Genomic DNA, 26,162 nt, shown 5'->3' with positions numbered 1-26,162 from the left:
TTGCCAGGCTGGTCACGCCACCGGGATACTACCAACTGATAAAGACACGTCATGACGCATGTCAGATGATGCTTCTGCAGAAGACTGCAGTGACAGTCGAAACATGTCTAGGTAAACTACATCTCCTTAAAAACTCGGGAACTGCCCATTGGTTTGACAGCCCATTGGTTCGACATCCCATTGTTCCGACCATATTAAACTCATTGTTCCTAAGTCCCATTGTTCCAAAATCATCATGATGCCCTGTGGTTAAGGTCTAGTTAGGTTTATGCACAAAAACCACTTGGTTAGGGTCCTGTTAAGTCTGGTGTGGAAAAGATCATGGTGTGGGTTAAAATGAAAAACAAAGTGACAAACACATAAGCCGTGAGCCTGCTCCGCCTCAAGCCGGTCGCGGTGCACCATACGCCCGCCGCGAGCCGTTCAGCACCTTAGACAGTCGGACTAATGGGATGTCGAACCAATGGGCTGTTGAACCAATGACATGGACCCAAAAACTCATTGTCTGAAAAAAATAAACTTTCTACACTGAATCTAATTTGAGTAGACAAAATGAACCTATTTACACTAGTAAATCAGTATGTTGCCATTTTCCATGGAGACATGCAAGAAAAAAGTTTTCTTCATGAATTCAAGGTAACACAGCATGACTGATTCATTTACAAAGTCATTTTGTGGATTAAGTATTCTTTAAACTAAGTTTGCATGTATTCATTTAGTGTCACATTAAATCATATGAGACTAAAGTGCTAAATTTGAATTTGAATTCGACTGAATTAAAGTACTATTTCTTTAAGTACTAAATATTACTACTCTTGACGGAACTATTCTAGACCAAGTCACTGAATATAAATATCTGGGTATCTGGCTTGACAGCACTTTGTCTTTCTCACACCACATTAGCAAGTTACAGTCTAGGGTCAAATCTAAGTTAGGTTTTTTATACAGAATGCGTTCTACTTTCACTGCCTCTGCAAAGTTAACTCTTGTTCAAACGACCATCCTTCCCATGTTAGATTATGGTGACGTCATTTACAGGTCAGCTTGCAAGGGCTTGCTCCAGAAACCAGATGTTCTCTATCACTCTGCTATCCGGTTTGCTACAAATGCACCATTTAAAACACATCACTGCACTCTTTACTCCTCTGTAAACTGGCCATCCCTACACACCCGGCGTAATATTCACTAGTTTATGCTTATATATAAAACTCTCCTTGGTCTGTCTCCTCTTTATTTGTGTCGGTTGTTGCAAACCACATCTGCTGCCTATAACACTCGTTCTGCTCACCATATTCTGTTGAAAATCCCCAAAACAAATAGTGTACTTGGACAGTTGTCTTTCCAGGCTGCTGCAGCCAAGGACTGGAATGACCTGCAAAAAATGCTAAAGCTGGAAAACTTCATTCCCAAGTCAATTTTCAAGGTCACAGTTTTGGACATTCTCACTGAAACATGCAGCTGCTCTTGACCCAGTAGTATTTCTTTCTGGAACTTCTGTCTGTCGGCTGCCTTCTGTTTGCTCATTGTATGCTTCTTGTTCCTGCTGCTATTGTTATTGCTCTGCCAGTCTGTCTTGCTATTTGTTGTTTGTCTGTTTGTATGTTTGTTGTTGTTTGTTGCATTGCTTGTTTTGTTTTTTGCTGATGTTGCATTGTCCGTCCTGCTGCGTGTGTGCGCTATTTTTGTTGTTGCTGTGCTGCGTGATGCTGCTCTCTGTTAGCCACTTTATGCTGTTTGTCCCTTATGTGGTGCACATTGTATGTGTTGCTGTTTCTTTTATCTTTTGATACCCCTCTAATCCCTGTCCCCTTCTCCTCAAGAGGCTCTCGCTTTTGCCAGGCCGCCATTGTAAATAAGAATTTGTTCTTAATGACTTGCCTGGTTAAATAAAGGTTAAAAAAAATTAATAAAACTACAGCAAATATTTTGCAGCAATTTGAAAATGTACTTAAGTGCGGCTATTTCCTGACACACAAAGATGGCTGCAGCTCTGACTCTCATTTTAGTTAAATTGGCGGGATTTAAGTATAAAGTTTAACAAAGTTATTGTTGTTATAGTAACTGTGTAAATTGCTTCAACAATAAAGGCTAATTATTGATTTTTTTGTGCTGTCTTGATCAATTGCAGACATTCCTGTGAACAGGTTGTTATTATAAACATTATATTTCATTTCTACATCTAAAGACTGAATATTTGAATCAAAGAATAATATCTGTGATCAATAAGGTAAAAGCAAAGACCAGGACAGATGCCAGACTGTTTAAAGCCATTTCTGATTTAAAAAAAAGTACATTTGGGGCATCAGTGGCTTAGTGGATAGAGCAGGCCAGGCGCCCCATGTACAAGGAGTCCAGCCTGTGGCCCTTTGCTGCATGTCATCCCCCCTCTCTCTCTGTCCCCTTTCATACTTGGCTGTCCTATCCATTAAAGGCAAAATGCCTCCCCCCCAAAACATATCTTTAAAAAAAGAAAAAGTACATTTCATTTTCTCACCTCAGTGACTTCCTCCTTTCAAGCGTTGCAGACTGTTTAAAAAGCAGCACAACTTTTAAGGAACTTCATTTCTCCACACGTCTTTCATCGGTCTGCTCGAAAAACCTGAAGAAAACGTAAGTCATAACTTATTATGTTAAATATATTAAATCATCAAAATTGCTTTTAAATATGATGCAAAACTCTAAAAGCGTAAACATTTAGTCATTTGTCTTCAAGTTGATAAATAATTTCAAGGTAGACAGAAAAAGACTCTTGGTGAAAGGTGGAGAACTTTTTATCCAAAACTGAAAATTCTGAGCTGCTATTTTGACATTATTACTGTTAAATATCTTATAAATAAATAAATAACAGACACTGTATGTTTGTCACTTTGCATTTAGCTTCCTGTTTGTCATTTTTAGCATTTCGTTTTCTATGTCCTTTAAAAAGCAGGCTGATGTGTTATGTTAAAAAGTGTGTGACATACAATTATTTGTTTTTTGCAAATCTCTCAGAGTCAGCAGAAATACAGAACCAACATTAGTTGGTTCAGTATTTCTGTTGGAAATGTCCATCACCAAAGTTTCACAATAGATAATAGGTATTTGCAAGTTATTTCATTGATCAATAAAGGAATTAAGTTACAAGCAGTGATATTATTCATCTGAGTATTAGTGTCTCAGAATCCCTCACAGGCTTCCCTTAAGCCTTTTCCACATTGATGTAAAAGAGGAAGAAGAGACAGCAAAACATTTCTCCATCACCAACCTACTCTGCAAACCTGAAATAATTAGACATTAAACACAGTAATGTGAATTGTTCTATGTAAAATCTCCAGAGTTTCTGCCTCTCCTGACACACAAAGATGGCTGCAGCTCTGACTCTCCTTCTCATTGGCTGTCTGCTGCAAGGTGAGTGGTTTAGTCATGTTTGAATCAAGTATTCAAGTCAAGCATTCACACCACAATGCAACAGTACCTGTAATATATACTGCAGAAAATTAAAACAGTGAGCAACAAAAGCATCTAGCTGGTTTTTCCTGGACTGTGACAGGTTTTAATCTGAACATCTGGGGAAAAACTACTGTGGGAACAAAGCACAATCATTACAGTCATCATTTTGGTTTATTTTAAGAATAAGGTATAGCACTAAGGCAACCAGTAAACAGTAAAAAAAATTCCTCATTAAAATTATTCACTTGTTCTTATTCAAAGATTTGTATCTTGTGTTTCAGGTGCCCTGTGTGGAGAGTTTAAGGTCATAATACCACAGACTATAGAGGTTGTTAGTGGATCCTGTGTGACCATCCCCTGCTCCTTTGACGTGACAGACCAGTTTGTATCAAAGCTAGATAACACATGTAAAGCACTATGGAGAAAAGGTGGAGTTACTGTGTTTGATAGCAGCCAGACACAAACAACTAGAAACAACGGACAACTGACAGGAGACTTGACCAAAAAAGACTGCACCACAACCCTGAACAACATACAGCCTGTTGACAACAACAAAAAGTACACCTTCAGACTGGAATGCAGAGGAGTGAGATATACTTTTCTTAATGAAACCTCTATTTCAGTCAAAGGTATGTTTTAAAATCCATTTACTTACACTTCACTCCTTTCTCTTGTAGACTTGCTTTGATCATATTTTGCATTTATTGTTTTTTTCCAAATAGTATCAAAAATGGAGAGAAATGATTGTTTATTCAGTGACTGGTCAAAATGTACCTTCCCACCAGCTGATCCACTCAGACCCACTCTGACTCCGTCCACACTGGAGGTGAAGGAGGGAACCCCAGTGAGTTTGACGTGCTCTGCTCCAGCTCCCTGTCTGTCTCATCCTCCAACTCTGACATGGACCCCCGGCCTGGGTGACAGTCAGGAGACACTGCAGGAGAATCAGGACAAAACTAAAGTCCAGACCTCTGTTGTCAGCTTCACTGCTTCTCACCTCCATCATGGAAAGACAATCTCCTGTACTGCCACCTACAACAAACAAGATGGCAGCACTGAGTCAGCTGTTAGCACAAGTTTAACAGCTGACATTTCATGTGAGTGCATTTGTCCTCTGCTGTAATGTATTATAATTAACATTAAAATTCTGACCTATTCTAATAATAATGTATAGCACTAAGGCAACCAGTAAACAGTAAAAAAAAAAAAATCCTCATTTGAAGTATTCACTTGCTCTTCTTCAAAGATTTCTATCTTGTGTTTCAGGTGCCCTGTGTGGAGTGTTTAAGGTCATAATACCACAGACTATAGAGGTTGTTAGTGGATCCTGTGTGACCATCCTCTGCTCCTTTGATGTGGAGAATAAATATAAATCGCAGCTAGATAACACATGTAAAGCACTATGGAAAAAAGATGGAGTTAATGTGTTTGATAGCAGCCAGCCACAAACAACTACAAACAACGGACAACTGACAGGAGACTTGACCAAAAAAGACTGCACCACAACCCTGAACAACATACAACCTGTTGACAACAACAAAAAATATTCCTTCAGACTGGACTGCGACGGCTTACAATATGAATTTTTTGAACGAATTTCTTTTTTGGCCAGAGGTATGTTTTGAAATTACTTACACTTCACTCCTTTCTCTTGTAGAACTGCTTTAATCATATTTTGCATTTATTGTTTTTTCCAAATAGTATCAAAAATGGAGAGAAATGATTGTTTATTCAGTGACTGGTCAAAATGTACCTTCCCACCAGCTGATCCACCCAGACCCACTCTGACTCCGTCCACACTGGAGGTGAAGGAGGGAACCCCAGTGAGTTTGACGTGCTCTGCTCCAGCTCCCTGTCTGTCTCATCCTCCAACTCTGACATGGACCCCCGGCCTGGGTGACAGTCAGGAGACACTGCAGGAGAATCAGGACAAAACTAAAGTCCAGACCTCTGTTGTCAACTTCACTGCTTCTCACCTCCATCATGGAAAGACAATCTCCTGTACTGCCACCTACAACAAACAAGATGGCAGCACTGAGTCAGCTGTTAGCACAAGTTTAACAGCTGACATTTCATGTGAGTGCATTTGTCCTCTGCTGTAATGTATTATAATTAACATTAAAATTCTGACCTATTCTAATAATAATGTATAGCACTAAGGCAACCAGTAAACAGTAAAAAAAAAAAAATCCTCATTTGAAGTATTCACTTGCTCTTCTTCAAAGATTTCTATCTTGTGTTTCAGGTGCCCTGTGTGGAGTGTTTAAGGTCATAATACCACAGACTATAGAGGTTGTTAGTGGATCCTGTGTGACCATCCCCTGCTCCTTTGACGTGGAGAACAAATATGAATCGCAGCTAGATAACACATGTAAAGCACTATGGAAAAAAGATGGAGTTACTGTGTTTGATAGCAGCCAGCCACAAACAACTACAAACAACGGACAACTGACAGGAGACTTGACCAAAAAAGACTGCACCACAACCCTGAACAACATACAACCTGTTGACAACAACAAAAAGTACACCTTCAGACTGGACTGCAGAGGCATGAGATTTGATTTTTCCGAACAAATCTCTTTTTCAGTCAGAGGTATGTTTTAAAATCCATTTACTTACACTTCATTCTCTTCCCTTGTAGAACTGCTTTCATCATATTTTGCATTTATTGTTTATTCCAAATAGCATAACAAATAGAGAGAAATGATTGTTTATTCAGTGACTGGTCAAAATGTACCTTCCCACCAGCTGATCCACTCAGACCGACTCTGACTCCGTCCACACTGGAGGTGAAGGAGGGAACCTCAGTGAGTTTGACATGCTCTGCTCCAGCTCCCTGTCTGTCTCATCCTCCAACTCTGACATGGACCCCCGGCCTGGGTGACAGTCAGGAGACACTGCAGGAGAATCAGGTCAAAACTAAAGTCCAGACCTCTGTTGTCAGCTTCACTGCTTCTCACCTCCATCATGGAAAGACAATCTCCTGTACTGCCACCTACAACAAACAAGATGGCAGCACTGGGTCAGCTGTTAGCACAAGTTTAACAGCTGCCATTTCATGTGAGTTCATTTGTCCTTAAATTCATTAGAATTATTAACAATATAGCTGAACTGTTCTGTTGCCTTCTACTGTTTTTGCGTTCACACACAATCACATTTAAGAGGCAGCTTTACAGTCCATGTGGAGAGCAAGAGAGGCACAACACGTTGGCTGAAATGCAATACTGGAACCCATCACCAACATTGATGACGATTTAGCCTTTTAAAAATGTATCCACATCCACATACTGAAATGACCTGCATAGCAAGATATGTCTCCTCCAGAATATCCATTGGCTAAACCAGAACCCCAAAATATTAGATGTTGCCCCTAGAGGCTTTAGAGGCGTTATTGTCATTAGATCGAGAGCTAGTGGGTTCGAGATTGGCCTCTGGCAAATTGTAATTTTTTTTGTTTGGCAGAGCTGTGCTCTCACTCACTGTCCATTGATGCTGCACCAAGCTTTAACTTGAGCTGAGTCAGCAAAGTGGATTTGGTAACATCCCCCTCACAAAAAAAAAAAAAAACAACACAACAACCCAAAAGGTGTCAGCACTCACATTTAACATATTCTACTTTCACTTAAAAAAACACATTACTTTTAAACCTATAAATAATACAAGTTATTTATTCATCATTTTTCAGATTCACCCCAAAAGACCACATTGTTAGTCCATCCCCCGGGTCCAGTATCAGAGGGCAGAGATGTAACTCTTACATGCAGGAGCAGCGCCAACCCGCCAGTAAAGACCTACACCTGGTATAGAGCCAATGGAGATCAGGAGACTTTAATTGGGAGCGGAGCTGTTTTAAACATTAAAGCATCTAAAGACAACAGTCTGTTTTTCTGCAAGGCTCAAAATAATCTTGGAACTGGACGATCCGACAACAGACAAATAGATGTTCAGTGAATGTATCAAATGTTAAACATTCTGCATACCCTAATAGCTACAACTTTTTGCAGTACACTGAAATCATTTGTCATTCAGTTGTTATTTAAATATTTAACGTCAATGCATTTATAAATAGAAAAATTAATAAGCAGATTAAGCAATAATGAAATTCGTTTTCAGTTGACACTCAACCAAAAACAAAGTCATTCTGAAATCTTTGTAAATTATTGGTTTTCTATATCAGATAACACCAATTAGAGGATAATTATATTTTTGTTTCATTACTCATTTTTCAGACTCCCCCAAACACACAGTGGTGTCAGTCCATCCTTCTGGTCCAGTCCCCGAGGGCAGAAATGTGACTCTGACATGCAGCAGCAGTGCCAACCCGCCAGTAAAGACCTACACCTGGTACAGAGCTGATGGAGATCAGGAGACTTTAATTGAGGCTGGAGCTGTTTTAAACATTACAGCATCTAAAGACGACAATCTGTTTTCCTGCGAGGCTCAAAATGATCTTGGAGCTGGACGATCAAACAACAGCCAAATAGATGTTCAATGTAAGTATCACATTTCATAAGTTTTATGTTAGGTAAAGCAATATTTCAGTAAATTGATAGAAAAGTTTGACTGTTTAGTTATTAATTTATCTATCTGTTTTATTTAGTTTTTCGTAGCTCTTAATTTGATCTGCTTATTTACTGCATTAATTTAGACATTTTATTACTCAATCTCTATGAAGACTTAATGTGACACTGTATTATGCATATTTATTTAAATAAACACTTATAGAGAGGTTAAACTTCACACTGAGAGGTGTTTCTAATATTTGATCTTCCCTCAAAACGAGGAGACAAAACAGCAAGGATCTTTGGTCACGTGATAACATGCAATTGCATATGGAGGAAGATTAAAACCATGACTGTTCATGTATGGTCTTTGGTGTCCCATGTGGATGGCCTCTTTGATCTTTCCACATCCGTCAACTGAGTCCTTGTCAATGGCTCTGACTCCCAGTCAATGCTGTGATCGGTTTCTAAGTGATATAATTTATTCTTTATAACTACTAATTGACATAAATTTGCCAAATTTAGTTCATATTACTACAGGTCCATATCTACATAAAAGTTTAATTATAAATACTTGAACAAATAAATACATATGTTGCTCGTTAACTCTGGTAAAACTAGCCTAACCCTGGTTTAAAATGGCTACAAGCAATTCATTTATTCTTGTGGTAACTGAACATTTTGCTTTGCATCACTTTTCAACAATTATTTTTCCATCAGTACATTTTGTATTTAATTTTTGCAAACTTGATTAAATGTGACTTTATTTGACTCTAACCTTCTGAAGTCTGTTTTCTCTACATGTGTTTCAGTTTCCCCACAGATCCTGCCCTCATCTCATTGCACCATAGCTGAAGCCCAGCTCAGATGTTCCTGCAGGACTGTGGGAAATCCTTCTCCCACTTTACAGTGGTATTTGGACGGGTCAGCTGTCAATCACTCTTTTGCAATAAGCAACCTAAGTGACACAGGTCTGACGAGCAACCTTACTGTGGATCAACCACAGGAGAAAAATCTTTCCACCCTGCTCTGCCGCAGCTCCAACTCTCTTGGATCCCAGTCAACGCTTTGCTTCAACGGCATTGAGCCTCAAACATCTGCACAAAGTCAAGGTCTGTTTTACTGATTAAGTGACAGTGCAGTCTATGTATCAAATGTCAAACCTTCATAATGTATATACCCTGACAGGTCTAGTTTATTTAGTGGACAATGTTTTTACTGTTTCATAAATGCAACATTCAAACAGAGCTCTGAGATGTAGATTATTATATATATGAGACTGATATTATTATTTGGTTATGTCTTATGACAGTTCTTCTCTTGGCTGTTGCTGGTGTATCTCTCTGTGTGAACGTCTTCTTCACAGTCTGCATAGCGCTGCTTTGGTATGTTTTTGCACTGGATGATATTTGTTGGTTGAAAAGCTCTGCTCATGAACAGCAGCACTTCAATATAAAATATATTCACATGGATATGTATATCCTGACTTTTTCTTTTGTTCCCCAAAGGAGAGCCAGACAGCATGCGAAGCCGAAAGAAGAGGACAGAACGTACATGTCAATGAATCGTAGAGACATATCTCCAGAATATGATGTCATTGCCCAAACAACTCCAAAATGACGATGTACACTTCCACTGATGATGATCTTGATAAGTATCAGATAACTTTACTTAAGTATTTCTTGTCATTATTATATTGAGGCAAACAAGAATAGTGATGTGAGTGTTTGTAAATACATTTTCTACAGGGTGGGCACAAAACCACTTTTCAATGTAACAGAAATACTTCCTCTATGAAGTGTGTAATGCTCCTTTTGGTTTAAAATGAATCAGAGGTATTGATACCACTGTCACGTAGTCATTTTTGAGGCGATTTTTTTTCTACTGTTGGTATTAAAGCTCTCCTGATCGAGAGCAGTACATTTTATTTGAAACAAAAAGCAATTTTTTTGAATGAGGAGATGTCAGAGTCTTTCTCATGACTGGCTTCATGGGTGTGAAGCCAAATTAAGAGGACGGAGGACAAACTTCAGACCATCCCACCAAGAAGAATGACAGCACTCGTAGAGGCTGTGGTAATTATGATGGGAGTGAAATGGAAATTATTCATATAATCAAAAAGGTAATCAACAATACAATATAAATTATGTAAATATGTAAAATCTATTTAACCTATGTAATGGAAACTTTCAGGCTTCTGTACTATGTGCCACTAAGCAGAAAGAATGTGAAGTAACTTTACATTTTATGTCTTGTCAGGATATCACAAGCACAAGTGCCTTACATGACATTTACTCTTTGTCAGTGTGTAACAAGCTGTGAGTGCTTTACTTGATGTCCGAGGACATGACTAGATAAGATGACCCAAACTGCTTTGTCGCCTCTCTGACGATGCTTGTTAAAGACCCTGACCTCAGCTGTTGTATATAAGTATCTGACATCTCCTGTGTTCAGGGCTCACTCTTTGCACTCTGCTCCTTCTTAACTGTTGTGAGTCCATCTGCAGATGCTGAATTAAACTTACAGAAAGGCAAGTTTCTGACTCTGTGTGTTTTGTCTAGCAGAAACTGCCACCACAGGAGAAAAGGACAAGCTGACTTTTGGGCCTTTTCTACTGTCACTTTTAGCCGCGGCGAGTGAAGCCATGCTGCGCCAGTTTGTGTTTTCATTACCAGTTGTGTGTGTTGCGAGACTCTACTCACCTCTGTCTCCAGGAGACCAGAGAGAAAGGTGTCTTTAAAAGTCTCTGTGTGTTCAGCTCTCAGTACTGTTGTAGCTTCTGACTGAGTCTCTGTTTTGGAGTTGGGTTTGGTTCTAGGTGTTAGGTTTCCTGCTTCTTGTTTTTACTTTAGATATCTGCTTTATTTTACTGTTTCATGTTCTCTTTCAGCTGAATTAGAAGTTGTGTGAGGTTGCTGCTCGAAAACTCGACATTTCCTTATTATGCAGCTTCATGATTAAAATTTTTACATAACAAAATACTTTTATTGTGAGGAATCTCTGTAAGATGAAATGTGTAAAAAACTGAATTCACAGAACTTTGTTAGCAGCCTCTCTATAATAAAGCCAAGTCTAATAATACCACAGGGAGGAAGAGTAAAAGCAGAAACAGCCACAGTGAGGTGTTAGTTAAGAGCTGAAAACAACAGAGGCTGTATTCACAAACATTCTGAGAACACTGTCAGAGAGCTCCTAACTCAGCCTAAAACCCTTCAGTAAGGAGTCTTAGCTTAGGAGTGACTTAGGAAAGTTCTAAGAGCAACTCTGAGCAAGGAAGGGACACAAACCTTTACCTTAGTGAGGAGGCGTGGTTAGCCCCGTTGCTAGGTGGGATGCAGCCTCACGTCACGTCTGGATTCTGGTTCCGGTCCAGAGAGCGGATGCGGAATTCACCAAATTCACCAAAGTAAAACTTTAAATTCTGGAGCACCATCGATTTGGGGTGATGAGGGGTGTAAAATCGATTAACTTAATGGATTGGGGCTTTTCTTGTATATTATATTCTTTAAATTAAAAGTGCTTTTATTTTGACGGAAAGGCCCATCCATCGAATTCCGTATCCTGTCTCACTCGCCCTGGTTCCGGTTCCTTACCAGACTAGGTGGGATGCCTTCTTTTAACAGATGTGATTGGTTGTCACAGACATGCCCCTTTGTGAGCCTGCAAGGTGTCGACACCCAGTGGAAATTAAATGAACTGCATCACAATATGACACTGTCAAAGTGATGTCATTGTTAGTGTGATCTCTGTGCTGATGGAAGGTTTAGATAGAGCCAAGTCATCACTTATTTTTCCAGATTTCCAAATATTTCAGTGTTGATTAGCTTACTTTATTTCTGGTGTTATAGCGTTAGGTGGGAAATGTGTGTGTATCCCTAATGAGATGGACCACAAACATTATCCCTGCACAATCTAATCTGTAGCATTTCATTTACTCACTGTCATCCAGCGTTTGGAGAATATTTCTTCTCCTACCACTTTGTCTTTCCACCACTTCCACCTGCTGAAGACACTCTTAAAAGTCCTCCTCCATACTCCTGCCAGTTTTGTTTCTATATTTACAAGGACCTAGTCTTAACTTTAAGGGGAAATTCTTAGAAAATGTCACAATACTAAGATCACTTGGAGCAACTCTTTGTACTAGGACGCTCTGTGAATACGGCCCCAGGCTCTTACTGCACCTCTGCAAACAGCTCACCTCCAACAGGTGAACTTCTTTTACCTGCTCTGCTGTGGAAAAACACATGCAGCAAAAATTACAGGGGACTTTAACTGTGGATCAGCCCGCTGCTTTTAAACATCATCACTCAAGAGCCGTTATCAATTAAAGACAGAGAGCTCTAGTTTCGCAGACCGGGCGAGGTGGAGGCGCAAGCGCACCTGCGCTTCGCCAACTGGGTGTGGCCAGGCGGATTTTGCAAGTTTGACACACCGTGCGCCTGGCGCAGCTACTCCTCTTTCCCACCTCCGTCCCTCCTACCTGTGCAAGTCGGAAAGAGGGAGGAGAGAAGGCGTGGAGTGGGTTTTACATACATCACACCAATTAAATGAGCCCCTCTCCTCGCCTTTAAATGCGCGAAGGCGTAATGAGAGTTTACTCAATTCACCATGGCAGAAGAGAGCAGCAGCGTCAGACGGCCAAACTTCTCCCAGGAGGAAACTGATGTTTTGGTCCAGGAGGTCTGCTTGCAGTGTCCGAATATACGGAACTGCGAGCAGACCTCCACGGGCTGATGATGCAAAGGTAGCCTGGGAGGAGGTCACCACAATTGAAAATCAATGTTGCGTTTCTCTCGTGCGTGCGCTGTCTCTCTTTCTCTCTCGCAGTCTCACTCTGTTTCTTTTCTTTTGACTTTTCTAAGATGACAGATGCTGAATATATACTCCCTATCTGATGCTGTGGCTGTTTGTGGTTGGCTGAGAGCAGCTGTGTTAATCAAATCAGGTTGGGTTTCCATTATGCGTGCCAAACGGTGCCAATCGCCTTTGATCTGACATCAGATGTGACGGGACAGTCAATACAGAGATACATTTATGTGCTGATTATAGATAGTTGCATTGAATAGTGTTTTTTTGGGGGCGTATTTATTGCATCGTTAATGTGCCTGATATTCTGGAAACCTGCCTGTGAGGTTTTGGTGACGTGTGCGCACTGTCTGCCAGTCAGCCAAACTTAGGCTTACACAGGCTGCACTCTGCCTGCGTTGACAGTAGACCTGGTTTCAGCTGGCGAGCTTTTAGCGCACCTTCGGCGAAGCCTTTTGGCACAAAACTGTCACTGTGCCAAGCTGGATCTGTTGGCACCTCCCCCTGCTGTGCCGCCACACCCATCTCAGCGCACCTCGGTCTGCCAAACTACCAAACTGAGCGTGCCTCGGGTTGCACAGCTCGAAACTAGCTCTGCGCGGGGTTCGCCACCCTGCACCACCCTGCGCTGCGCTGGGAAACTAGAGCCCACACATTCAAGCAGGTAGCCCTGTTGTAATGAAAATGCATATATCTGCTGGGCTGATAGCAAGAACTAAACTAAACCAAGCCAAGCCAAGCCAAGCCAAGCCAGCCCATGACTGTTGAAAAAGGGTATTTGTTGTCAGAGATGAGGTTGGGGTGGATGCATGGGTTCACAAAACATCTGAATTTGACATGAAAGACCACTGCTCAATTCTTGTTCCAAATAGTGGATGTTTTTTAAAGCAGTGGTTCCCAGCTGGTCCAGCCACGGGGTCCAGATTTCTCCTTAGTCATTAGTTCAAGGTCCACACAGTTTTACATTCAATGTCATACTTGGTGTTTGGCCATGTGGTCCAGCTAGTTTGCTGTCTCTGTTAAGTAGCTGTCCGTTAGTCACTCAACTCTACAGCAGGAATCAACACTTCAAAATAAAAGCTCTGTTCTGGAAATTCACTGTAATTTAAAATAAACTGTATTTTCTACAAACTTGAGATGTTTGTGACTCACTTGCAGTCAAGTCAGAATGGGCCAACGATCCACTTTTGGACCGCGACCCACCACTAGTTGGGAACCACTGTTTTCAAGCATGACCGCAATCGTTCAACAGCTTCAACTACATGTATGTAATTGTAACCATGACAACAAAGCCCTTCACCCTTAACGAAGCACATATTTGAACCCAAACCACAATCTGTCACTGAATCTAACCTGGTCGCTTCTGTGTCCAATCCTAACCAAATCTTCACCAAAGCTTTGTCACGTCATAAAACAAATATATTTTTCCAGCAGTTATTAATAACAGTTTTGAAAAGCACAAACAGATGATGTCTTCCTGTTGATAGTGGCGTCAGATCCTAAGACGCTACTACGTGTTATTCCAGAGGGCATTTATTACAAACAATCGATTTTGTTGTGTGATTTGAAAAACTTGTTGTAATATTATTTTAAATATCCAAATAGAATTATCAGCATGTCCAAACCTCTGTTTGATGCAGTAGGTGGGCAAAATAAAAAGCAGCTATTGCAAATGCATGTGCTTGTGAAGTACTGAGCAAAAGACGGTATGAATGAGACTTGGATTATTCTGCACAAGTTGTGTGTGTTTGTAAACTGATGTTTTGATATAGTCTTTAAGTCATTAAAGGTGGTCCCCAATTAATCAGTAAATCAGTATGTTGCCATTTTCCATGGAGACATGCAAGAAAAAACACAGCATGACTGATTCATCTACAAAGTCATTTTGTGGATAAAGTATTCCTTAAACTAAGTGTGCATGTATTCATTTAGTGTCACATTAAATCATATGAGACTAAAGTGCTAAATTTGATTTTGAATTTGATTGAATTAAAGTATTATTCATTTAACTACAACAAATATTTTGCAGCAGTTTAAAAATGTACTTAAGTCGCGGCTATTTCTGTTGTTCAACGATTCTGTTTTTGCTTCCCTTTGGCAATTTCTTTGGACTTCCCTGTACTTACAGAATTTCAGTGTTGCCATACTTGTCTCGTACATTTTAATAGAATGTTGCCAAAAGCAAACAAACAAAAAAAAAAGACTGTAAATGATCACAGGAGAGTTAACTGAGCATGTCATCACCTTTTCAATCCAGATTTATTTGTCAGTCTGTAGATTTGAAACAACATTCCAGTTAAACTGGCGGGATTTAAGTATTGTTTAACAAGGTTATTGTTGTCATAGTAACTGTGTAAATTGCTTCAACAATAAAGGCTAATTATTGAGTTTTTTTTGTACTGTCTTGATCAATTGCAGACATTCCTGTGAACAGGTTGTTATTATAAACATTATATTTCATTTGTACATTTGTACATCTAAAGACTGAATATTTGAATCAAAGAATAATATCTGTGTTCAATAAAGTAAAAGCAAAGATCAGGACAGATGTCGGACTGTTTAAAACCATTTCTGATTAAAAAAAGTACATTTGGGGCGTTGGTGGCTTCGTGGATAGAGCTGGTGCCCCATGTACAAAGCTGTTGCCGCAGCGGCCTGAGTTTGAGTCCAGCCTGTGGCCCTTTGCTGCATGTCACCCCTTCTCTCTCTCTCCCCCCTTCACACTTGGCTGTCCTATCCATTAAAGGCAAACCCCCCCCCCCCCCAAAAATAACACATATCTTAAAAAAAAAAAAAAAAGTACATTTCATTTTTTCACACATGCACCTCAGTGACTTCCTCATTTCAAACGTTGCATACTGTTTAAAAAGCAGCACAACTTTTAAGGAACTTCATTTCTCCACACGTCTTTCATCGGTCTGCTCGAAAGACCTGAAGAAAACGTAAGTCATAACTTCTTATACGAAATATATTAAATCATCAAAATTGCTTTTAAATATGATGCAAAACTCTAAAAGTGTAAACATTTAGTAATTTGTCTTCAAGTTGATAAATAATTTCAAGGTAGACAGAAAAAGACTCTTGGTGTAACAGCCCTTGGCTTGGATGAACAAAATTGCAGAGTCCCAAACTGATGCTTCACGGTTTGTTTATTTGTACTTATGGGTCACCGTCTCGTTACACCATGAAAGCACCGTGAAAACTATAGAGAAATATACAAATACAAAGTTAGAATGTACATTGATCCACAGTTTACAGTCATATCAAAATACAATACACAAGTAATAAATTGAATTAAACAACTATTAAAAGGCAGTCACTAAATTAGACTGACAATAGCCTCTCTTTTGGAGCTAATGTCCAGTTAACAAAGGTATACCGAGAGTAAACATTATATAAATCTCATACCACACACAGTGAATAAACAAGCAATCCTAAACATTGAAATACATGAATACATTACCCCTCCTTCAGTCAAACTCTAAATGACATTTCCCTTAACTAAACAAACAAACAAACAAAAACGTTTCAAACAATGTGAGTGGACAACTCAAACCCGTGGTACCTGCAGTAAAGGCAATTAAGACCGCTTAACATACCTCATTCCGCTCACCAAGGGTGTTACCCAAGATTTCAGACCGTTTCTCGTCTCGACTGTGGATTAATCTCCTTGCCGTATGAATAGCGTCAATGTTGCTCTACTCTTCTGTGTGTGTGTCTCCGCCGAACACACCGGGCAAATCAAACTACATCAACAGGTGAGTAGATTTAATATACACGGGCTCACCTAGTTAACTTAGCATGGGCGGATAATCTACGCAGCAAAGGGGAAATCTGCCACCTTGAGGGAAATGCGGGTACCTACACAGGATGAGCTGTCCAATTCAAAACGTAAACATTTAACTCTCAACCAAAAAATAAAGAATATATATATGTATATAAACAGCAAATGTAAATCAAATAGAAATAGAAGGCAACTTCGGCCTTATAACTGTAGGAGTTAGCGGTCATTTACACTCCCACCAAATCCCTCTATGATAAATAAACTCAGAACGAATGAATCATATGGGATTTCCAACTCCTAAAATTGACCGCTTCAAAGTTGAATCATTTGAGTGTATAATGTATGTACTATAGTGTAAGTGTGACATGTCCATCTCAATCACTCTCGAGGAGGAGCACCAATTTCTGGATTGGTCGTTCAATCACTGAAGGTTTGGATGAATAACCTTGCCCTTTTATTGCTCTCCGCTCCCCTGTTTGAATCTTGACTCGACGAACTAGACCGTCACTGCCTGGAATGACTTCAACCACTCGTGCCAGTAACCACTGGTTCCTTGGGAGATTATCATCTCTGACAATGACAATATCGTTCACCTTCAGATTGCGTCGTGGTACATGCCATTTCTGTCGAGTGGAGATGTTCAACAAATACTCCTTCTTCCATCGACTCCAGAATTGCTCGATCAAATACTGGACCCTGCGCCACCTCTTTGTGGCATACAGGTCCTCCTTCACAAAACTCCCAGGAGGCGGTAGAGCAACTCTGGACTTCATCATGATGAGATGGTTAGGTGTTAATGGCTCGAGTGCCTTAGGATCATTAATTCCATCTACTGTCAGTGGGCGACTGTTAACAATGGACATGGCCCGTAGAACAATGTTCTAAGTGAGGCATCGTCAAGTCTGCCAAAGCACTGTGTGAGAGTGGCATTTAACACATTCTTGACAGTCCGTATTTGGCGCTCCCAAACCCCACCTGTATGGCTAGCAGAGGGGCGAAGACAAACTCACAGTGTTGGTCAGTTAGGAATGCTTCCAATAACTTGGTGTCACATTGTTTGAGTGCTGTTCTCAACTCATTTCTTGCTCCTGTGAAGTTGGTACCTCGATCACAGTAAAGTTGACGAACAGCTCCTCTAATGCTGATGAAGCACCTCAAAGCATTGATGAATGCATCTGTCGATAGATCTTCCAGCATTTCAATGTGGATTGCTCGAGAAGAGAGGCAGGTGAAGATCAAGCCATATCTTTTATATTCCTTGCGCGCTTTCTTGATTAGAAAGGGGCGAAGCAGTCAATTCCGTATGTAAAGGGGGCTGATACTTCAACGCGCTCTTTAGGGAGTTCAGCCATCTGTTGCTCTTCTGTAGGTCGTCGAAGTTTCCGACATTGCACGCAGTCATGTATCAGCTTTGCCACTAGCTTACTCCCACCGATGACCCAGAATCCATTTGCCCTGAGCTCCATTTGGGTTTGAGTTCGGCCTTGATGAAAAATCTTGTTATGATAGTGCGCCAGAATCAGTACAGTGATGTGGCTGTCCTTTGGAAGGATTACTGGATGTTTTAGTTCCTCACTGAGAGATGACTGCTTTAGTCTCCCACCAATACATAGGACCCCATCACGCAAGATAGGGTCAAGACAAAAAAGGTGGTTTGAGCTCGGAAGCCTCTTTCCTTCTTTAAGAGTCTTCAACTCTTGGGCAAAGGCTTGCTGTTGGCCAAGCTTGATTACCACTTTAGCAGCTCTTTCCCGCTCTTCAATGGTCACAAGGTCACTGTGATGTCCCTGTTTCGATTTCAATCTCTTAATTCTTGCGACCACTTTAAGGAGCTTTGTCCAAGAAGAGAACCGACTTAGGCGGTCGAGGATGTTGCCACAATCACTGACTTTAGTTGCCGATGCCATAACTGTTTTAACTTCTGGGTCACCAACATGCAGCTCCCTTGAGAAGTTAGGGTTTGGATGTACTTCTTGCTCCCAGAGAAACTTAGGTCCTGAAATCCAACTGGAAGCAGAGATATGGGCTGCATGAAGGCCTCTGGAAGCATAATCGGCCGGGTCGCGCTGTATCAATGTAATGCCACTGACTGGGATCCGTGTTTTCCCTTATCAGCTGAACCCGGTTTGCAACAAACACATGGAACCTCCGTGCGTCATTGTTAATGTATCCCAGCACCACTTGGGAATCTGTCCAAAAGAACTCTTCATCAATTTCCATGTCGAGTTCACGTTTCAGCATGACACTTATTTTAGTTGCAATCACAGCAGCTGAGAGCTCCAGCCTTGGAATGCTTGTTACCTTTGTGGTGCCACTCTTGCTTTGGCCATCACAAGACTGCAGTGAACTGTGTTGTCGTCATTTTTGTACCTAAGGTACGAACACGTGCCATACCCCTTGCTGCTGGCATCGGAGAAGTGATGCAGTTCTATTCTGATCACGTTACCGAAGTCTGGTGGGTGGTAGCATCTTGGAATTTTAACATCCTTCAACTCCTGAAGACCTATTTTCCACTCCTCCCAACGTAATCTTAAATCCTCTGACAACGGATCATCCCATCCAACGCCTCTGCAGCATAGCTCTTGTAGTATAGATTTTCCAGTTAGAGCAAACGGTGCAATGAACCCAAGTGGATCGTACAGAGAGGCGACCGCTGACAAGATACCTCGGCGGGTTGAAGGCAAGTCCTTTGGTCTAACATTAAAGCTAAAGGTATCATAATCTATTGACCATTGAATGCCAAGAGTATGCTCTGTTGGAGCTGCATCCATCTTCAGGTCAAGAAGTTCAATGGTCGCTGCTCTTTCTGAAGGATCCACGCAAACAAGGACTTCTTTCCAATTGGAGTTGAACTTATGGAGGCGTAGCCCTCCTCTCTTGCACAACTCCTGTGCATCAGTGATCAATGTCTTGGCTTCTTTAACTGATGCGACACTGACTAAACCGTCATCGACATAGAAGTTTTTCTCGATAAAGGCTGACGCAGCTGGGTGGTTAACTGCATGCTGCCGTGCCAAGTACTTCAGTCCGAAGTTGGCACATCCAGGAGACGAGGCAGCTCCGAAGAGGTGGACTGCCATCCGATAGTCCTGTGGTTCCCTTTCTAATTCTCCATGCTCCCACCATAAGAACCTTAAATAGTTTCGGGATTCAGGAGTGACAAGGAATTGGTGGAACATTCTCTCAATGTCACAAATTATGGCCACAGCCTCCTTCCTGAAGCGACAAAGGACTCCTACCAAAGGATTGATTAAGTCAGGTCCAGTCAGCAGAGTGTCGTTCAAAGAAACACCACAGAACTTTGCAGAGCAGTCGAAGACAACTCTTAGTTTATCAGGTTTGTTGGGGTGGTAAACGCCATGATGAGGTAGGTACCAGACAGTCTCCAGCAATTGGTGTAGGTGCCAATTCTGCATTACCTTTGCTGATTATTTCCTCCATGAATGTTTTATAGTGGTCATGATACTGTTTATTGGCCTTCAACTTCCTTTTCAGACCCTGAAGGCGAACGATGGCTAGTCTCTTGTTATTAGGCAGCAAAGGTGGGCTGCTATTCTTGAAAGGAAGGGCATCTCCAAGTGTCCATCCCCCTGTCTGATGTTATTACTGAGGAACTGTATGAAATGAACATCATCTTGAGATACATACCTTCCTTCACAAGTCTTTTCATTGAAGTCTGACTCCAGGGCTTTCAAAACATCAGTGACGGGTGGGGCTGGCATTTCCTTCACTGTGATACGATGCACGAAGCTTTGACTTCCCTGCCTGTCCAGATGAGGGTTAGATGAGCCTATTATACTCCAGCCTAGCTCAGTTCGCTGTGCGAAGGGTTCATTTTCACCGCCTATGACAACTTCAAGCGGGGCCAGTGCTGATGGGCAGTCATATCCAATTAATAGCCCCACTTCACAGTCTTGAAGTGATGGTAGTTGGTCTGCTAGGTGTTTGAGGTGAGGCCACAGTAATGCTGTTTTCCCTGTTGGGATGTAAGACTTATCCACTGGGATAAAGCCACGGGTGTAAGCTTGCTGTACTTTGAGATGTTTTTCAGAATGGAGTCCTCGGACTTGTAGACCACGAATGCTCTTACTTGACAAAACTGTATTGACAGCTGTCATTGTACTGAGTTTCAGCTTCACTGATTGAGACTCAACATTCAAATCTTTGAGCAAATCTTCAAGGATGAATGTTGAATCGCTCTGCGTATCGAGTAATGCATAGGTAAGAACTTATTTCTGTGGCTCCTGTACTGAGGACACCAAGACTGGAACTATGCTTGAAGTAGCCGGGGCATGTTGTGTCGAAGCATAGGACACGACATTGTGAACTTCTTCACTTGTGCTGGTGTCTGCAGAAGCTGAGTCATTCTTTGTTTCCACTGGCCTTTGTCTCCACTCTTCATGCAAGCAGGTTGGATGGCGGCGACTGCAGGTGCTACAGGTATGTCGCCTTTTACAGTCTTTGGTGGTATGTCCCTTCCTTAAGCATCCAAAACAGAGGCGATTTTCATGGATGAATGCCTTTTTATCTTCCATGGTCCTGGAAGAAGGTGGGGCATGTAGCAATGCCATGCGTTTCATCCTTGCAAACTGGGCATGGTGGTCTTACCTTATAATTGGATGTTTCTTGTATGTCTCGGTTAGGTTCCTTTGTTTGGGCGCTTGTATTGAGGGCTCTGGCTCTCTTGAGTAATCTTTCATCTGCAGTCTTAGAGGTCATCAGGAGTGGGGAGGCAATAGGGTTGCAGGCTATCCGGGCTTCTTTGTTCAGGAACACTGTGAATTGCTTGAGATCTGGATAATTTCCAGACTTATCCAATTCATCAACAACGATTCGGCTCCACTTTCGCACAATCCACTCTGGTAATTTTTTGAGCAATTTGTGGTTCTCTTCACAATCATTCAAGATGCCCAACCCTTTGATGTGTGGGATTGCTTCTGCACATCCTTGCAGGAAGTCTGCAAACTCTCTGAGTGCTAGAGGGTCAGTTGCACCGATCTTGGGCCATCTAGTGAGCTTGTCTCTGAAAGCTTTCTGCACAATGAATGGATCCCCAAACCTCTCTTGTAGGACTTTCCAGGCACCTACATATGCATCCTCTGAGTTCCTGTAAAAGAATCCTTCCACAGCTTTGCGTGCTTCTCCAGTGAGGTAAGTTTTCAAATAAAACATCTTCTCACTTGCTGGGAGGGCTTGCGATCGATAAGAGTCATAAAGGACATTTTCCAGTCAACAAATTCCATGGGATCTCCGTTAAATGTTGTAGGTTCAGGCACAGGCAGGCGGTTTATGCTTAGTGAACTTGCTATTGCTTGGGCTAGATTGACAGTCTCCTCAGGGGCTGTTACTGCAAGAAAAGGCTGGTTGAGGTTGGAATGATGGAGCGCTTGGGTCCAGCTGAGCTGTGGGTTTGGTCTCCTGGTGAGCAGTGTTGGTTTCAGGGTTTATCCCTTCCTCATAGTCACTTCCAGCACTGTCATATACTCTCACTCGAGCAGCTGCTACCTGGACTTCCTTCTCTGCTTGTAACTGCTCCAGCTTTATCCGTTCCTCTTCCAGTTTTAATCGTCTCACTGCCCTTTTTTGCTCCATGTCTGCCAGCATTCTTGTCTCTTCCAGTTTAAATTCACTTTCCAGTTCATTGAGTCGTGATTTCTGAGTCTGGATGGCTTTCATCACCTTTACTTGCTCCTGTTTGGCTGCAAGTTCCGCTTCTGCATCCAGTCGTTTCAGAGCTACTGGAGAGTGAACCTGAGTAGCTTGATTCTTGTGGTGTCTCTGAGATTGCAGTTTCAGTTTTTGTGAGACCAAAAACGGACCCATGTTGTTCCTTGTTTAGTGCGATTCTCACTCTCTCTTTCTCAAGTCGCTCATTATAGTTCTCATCCATAGTTTCTTTTCGATGACTCACAAGAGCAAGCGTCTCTTCAGTCAGAGTGGCACAGGTGTCCATTCTGCCGACAATCTCTGGAGTGGTGATCTGATTGCGTAAAATGGGCTCATACTGACGTTGTACTACATCACGTTTTGTGCAGATTTCTTGTTCTATTTTGTTGAGATCATCGAGAGCAGGAGGATTTCAGAGCTGTCCTACTCTCTCTTGCTGTTTGTTTCCAAGAGTCATAAGCCTTATTAAAAGCCTTTTTGTGTTTTTGGCATTCTGATCACGTAACTCTCGAGCCTTCTCAGTTAATGTTTTTTGACGAGAGCTTGGTCTGTCCTGTTGCATGTCGAGAGATTTGCTTGATCCCTCTGCATAGAGTGACATTTTGTTTGGTTTGTGTGGCTAGTTTGACTATTAACTGTGAACTTTGAGTGTTATATGTAATATGCCTGGAATAAACCTTTGTGAGTATTGATTTTAGCCTAATAAGGGATAATACTCTGACCAGACATTTACAAAACACATTTAGACACTCAGAAGCTTTTAGTACAAACAGGCACAATAAAACGTCATGAGCAGAAGTGTTACAAAAGCTCAACAACTCAACTATTTCACCCTTTATAACCTTTAGTTAAAGACAGGTACCAAGAATTTCTGTATGAAACATTAACACATATAACCACACATATACTGCTTTAAACTCTTTAGCAAATGAATCCTTTTTTTTTTTGTTAGGACAGCACACTTAAAACAAATGAATCTCAACCTTTGAACTAATGAGAGTGGTGCAGTGGAATCATCAATTTGCATGTGTATGCATATAATCTCTTTATTGTCCCTTGTTAAAGTCTCTCACTGCAACTGTGATGTGTGTGCCTTTGACACGTGATTTTCCGTTCTTGCCTGACAGTTGAATGTAGACTGGGTTGACTCTGATGACGATACAGGCTGGCTGGACGTCTCCGACGTAGCGTTGAGTTTTCACTGTAACAGCCCTTGGCTTGGATGAACAAAATTGCAGAGTCCCAAACTGATGCTTCACGGTTTGTTTATTTGTACTTATGGGTCACCGTCTCGTTACACCATGAAAGCACCGTGAAAACTATAGAGAAATATACAAATACAAAGTTAGAATGTACATTGATCCACAGTTTACAGTCATATCAAAATACAATACACAAGTAATAAATTGAATTAAACAACTATTAAAAGGCAGTCACTAAATTAGACTGACAATAGCCTCTCTTTTGGAGCTAATGTCCAGTTAACAAAGGTATACCGAGAGTAAACATTATATAAATCTCATACCACACACAGTGAATAAACAAGCAATCCTAAACATTGAAATACATGAATACATTACCCCTCCTTCAGTCAAACTCTAAATGACATTTCCCTTAACTAAACAAACAAACAAACAAAAACGTTTCAAACAATGTGAGTGGACAACTCAAACCCGTGGTACCTGCAGTAAAGGCAATTAAGACCGCTTAACATACCTCATTCCGCTCACCAAGGGTGTTACCCAAGATTTCAGACCGTTTCTCGTCGTCTCGACTGTGGATTAATCTCCTTGCCGTATGAATAGCGTCAATGTTGCTCTACTCTTCTGTGTGTGTGTCTCCGCCGAACACACCGGGCAAATCAAACTACATCAACAGGTGAGTAGATTTAATATACACGGGCTCACCTAGTTAACTTAGCATGGGCGGATAATCTACGCAGCAAAGGGGAAATTTGCCACCTTGAGGGAAATGCGGGTACCTACACAGGATGAGCTGTCCAATTCAAAACGTAAACATTTAACTCTCAACCAAAAAATAAAGAATATATATATGTATATAAACAGCAAATGTAAATCAAATAGAAATAGAAGGCAACTTCGGCCTTATAACTGTAGGAGTTAGCGGTCATTTACACTTGGTGAAAGGTGGAGAACTTTTTATCCAAAACTGAAAATTCTGAGCTGCTATTTTGACATTATTACTGTTGAATACCTTTGTTGCCTGAAACAAATTGTAGTTTTGTAAATAAACAAAAAGACAAATAACAGACACAGTATGTTTGTCACGTTTGGCTTTTACATTTAGCTTCCTCTTTTTCCTTTTTATCATGATGTCTTCTGCATCTTTAAAAAGCAGGTTGTTGTGGCCGAACGTTAAAAAGTGTCTGACATACAATTTGTTTTTGCAAATCTCTCAGAGTCAGCAGAAAAATGGAACCAACATTACACTTTTGTTGGAAATGTCCATCAGCAAAGTTTCATAGCAGATTGGGTATTTGCAAGTTATTTCATTGATCAATAAAGGAATTAAGTTACAAGCAGTGATATTATTCATCTGAGTATTAGTGTCTCAGAATCCCTCACAGGCTTCCCTTAAGCCTTTTCCACATTGATGTAAAAGAGGAAGAAGAGACAGCAAAACATTTCTCCATCACCTCTGCAAACCTGAAATAATTAGACATTAAACACAGTAATGTGAATTGTTCTATGTAAAATCTCCAGAGTTTCTGCCTCTCCTGACACACAAAGATGGCTGCAGCTCTGACTCTCCTTCTCATTGGCTGTCTGCTGCAAGGTGAGTGGTTTAGTCATGTTTGAATCAAGTATTCAAGTCAAGCATTCACACCACAATGCAACAGTACCTGTAATATATACTGCAGAAAATTAAAACAGTGAGCAACAACAGCATCCAGCTGGTTTTTCCTGGAACTTTAATTTGACAGGTTTTAATCTGAACATCTGGGGAAAAAACTACTGTGGGGACAAGGCACAATCTTTACAGTTACCATTTTGGTTTATTTTAAGAAAAAGGTATAGTGCTAAGGCAACCAGTAAACAGTAAAAAAATCCTTATTAAAATTATTCACTTGTTCTGATTCAAAGATTTGTATCTTGTATTTCAGGTGCCCTGTGTGGAGTGTTTAAGGTCATAATACCACAGACTATAGAGGTTGTTAGTGGATCCTGTGTGACCATCCCCTGCTCCTTTGACGTGACAGACCAGTTTGTATCAAATCTAGATAACACATGTAAAGCACTATGGAAAAAAGATGGAGTTACTGTGTTTGATAGCAGCCAGACACAAACAACTACAAACAACGGACAACTGACAGGAGACTTGACCAAAAAAGACTGCACCACAACCCTGAACAACATACGACCTGTTGACAACAACAAGAAGTATACCTTCAGACTGGACTGCGACGGCTTACGATATGAATTTTTTGAACGAATTTCTTTTTTGGCCAGAGGTATGTTTTGAAATTACTTACACTTCACTCCTTTCTCTTGTAGAACTGCTTTAATCATATTTTGCATTTATTGTTTTTTCCAAATAGTATCAAAAATGGAGAGAAATGATTGTTTATTCAGTGACTGGTCAAAATGTACCTTCCCACCAGCTGATCCACCCAGACCGACTCTGACTCCGTCCACACTGGAGGTGAAGGAGGGAACCCCAGTGAGTTTGACGTGCTCTGCTCCAGCTCCCTGTCTGTCTCATCCTCCAACTCTGACATGGACCCCCGGCCTGGGTGACAGTCAGGAGACACTGCAGGAGAATCAGGACAAAACTAAAGTCCAGACCTCTGTTGTCAACTTCACTGCTTCTCACCTCCATCATGGAAAGACAATCTCCTGTACTGCCACCTACAACAAACAAGATGGCAGCACTGAGTCAGCTGTTAGCACAAGTTTAACAGCTGACATTTCATGTGAGTGCATTTGTCCTCTGCTGTAATGTATTATAATTAA

General features: G+C 41.1%; 1 protein-coding gene, 1 long non-coding RNA gene and 1 pseudogene across 2 annotated transcripts in view; 2 read left to right on the top strand and 1 right to left on the bottom strand.

The window, feature by feature from the left end:
- LOC125893347 (uncharacterized) overlaps positions 1-5,499 on the bottom strand; it is a 37,226-nt gene extending 31,727 nt beyond the window's left edge. The window contains exon 1 of the mRNA XM_049583947.1: positions 5,183-5,499. Coding sequence (XP_049439904.1) covers positions 5,183-5,414 — 232 coding nt within the window. The 5' untranslated portion in view covers positions 5,415-5,499. The remainder of the gene's footprint in view (positions 1-5,182) is intronic.
- Positions 2,576-26,162, top strand: part of LOC125893341 (myelin-associated glycoprotein-like) — a 48,183-nt pseudogene continuing 24,596 nt past the window's right edge.
- On the top strand, positions 9,006-9,504 carry LOC125893364 (uncharacterized). The gene is made up of 3 exons (XR_007449881.1): positions 9,006-9,043; positions 9,244-9,316; positions 9,440-9,504. It is a non-coding gene; the product is annotated as an uncharacterized LOC125893364 (long non-coding RNA).

This window comes from Epinephelus fuscoguttatus, linkage group LG8 (genome assembly GCF_011397635.1).
Source record: "Epinephelus fuscoguttatus linkage group LG8, E.fuscoguttatus.final_Chr_v1".
Lineage (NCBI taxonomy): Eukaryota > Metazoa > Chordata > Actinopteri > Perciformes > Serranidae > Epinephelus > Epinephelus fuscoguttatus.
Note: the sequence above shows the minus strand (reverse complement) of the source record. Positions and strands in the feature narration are given on the sequence as shown.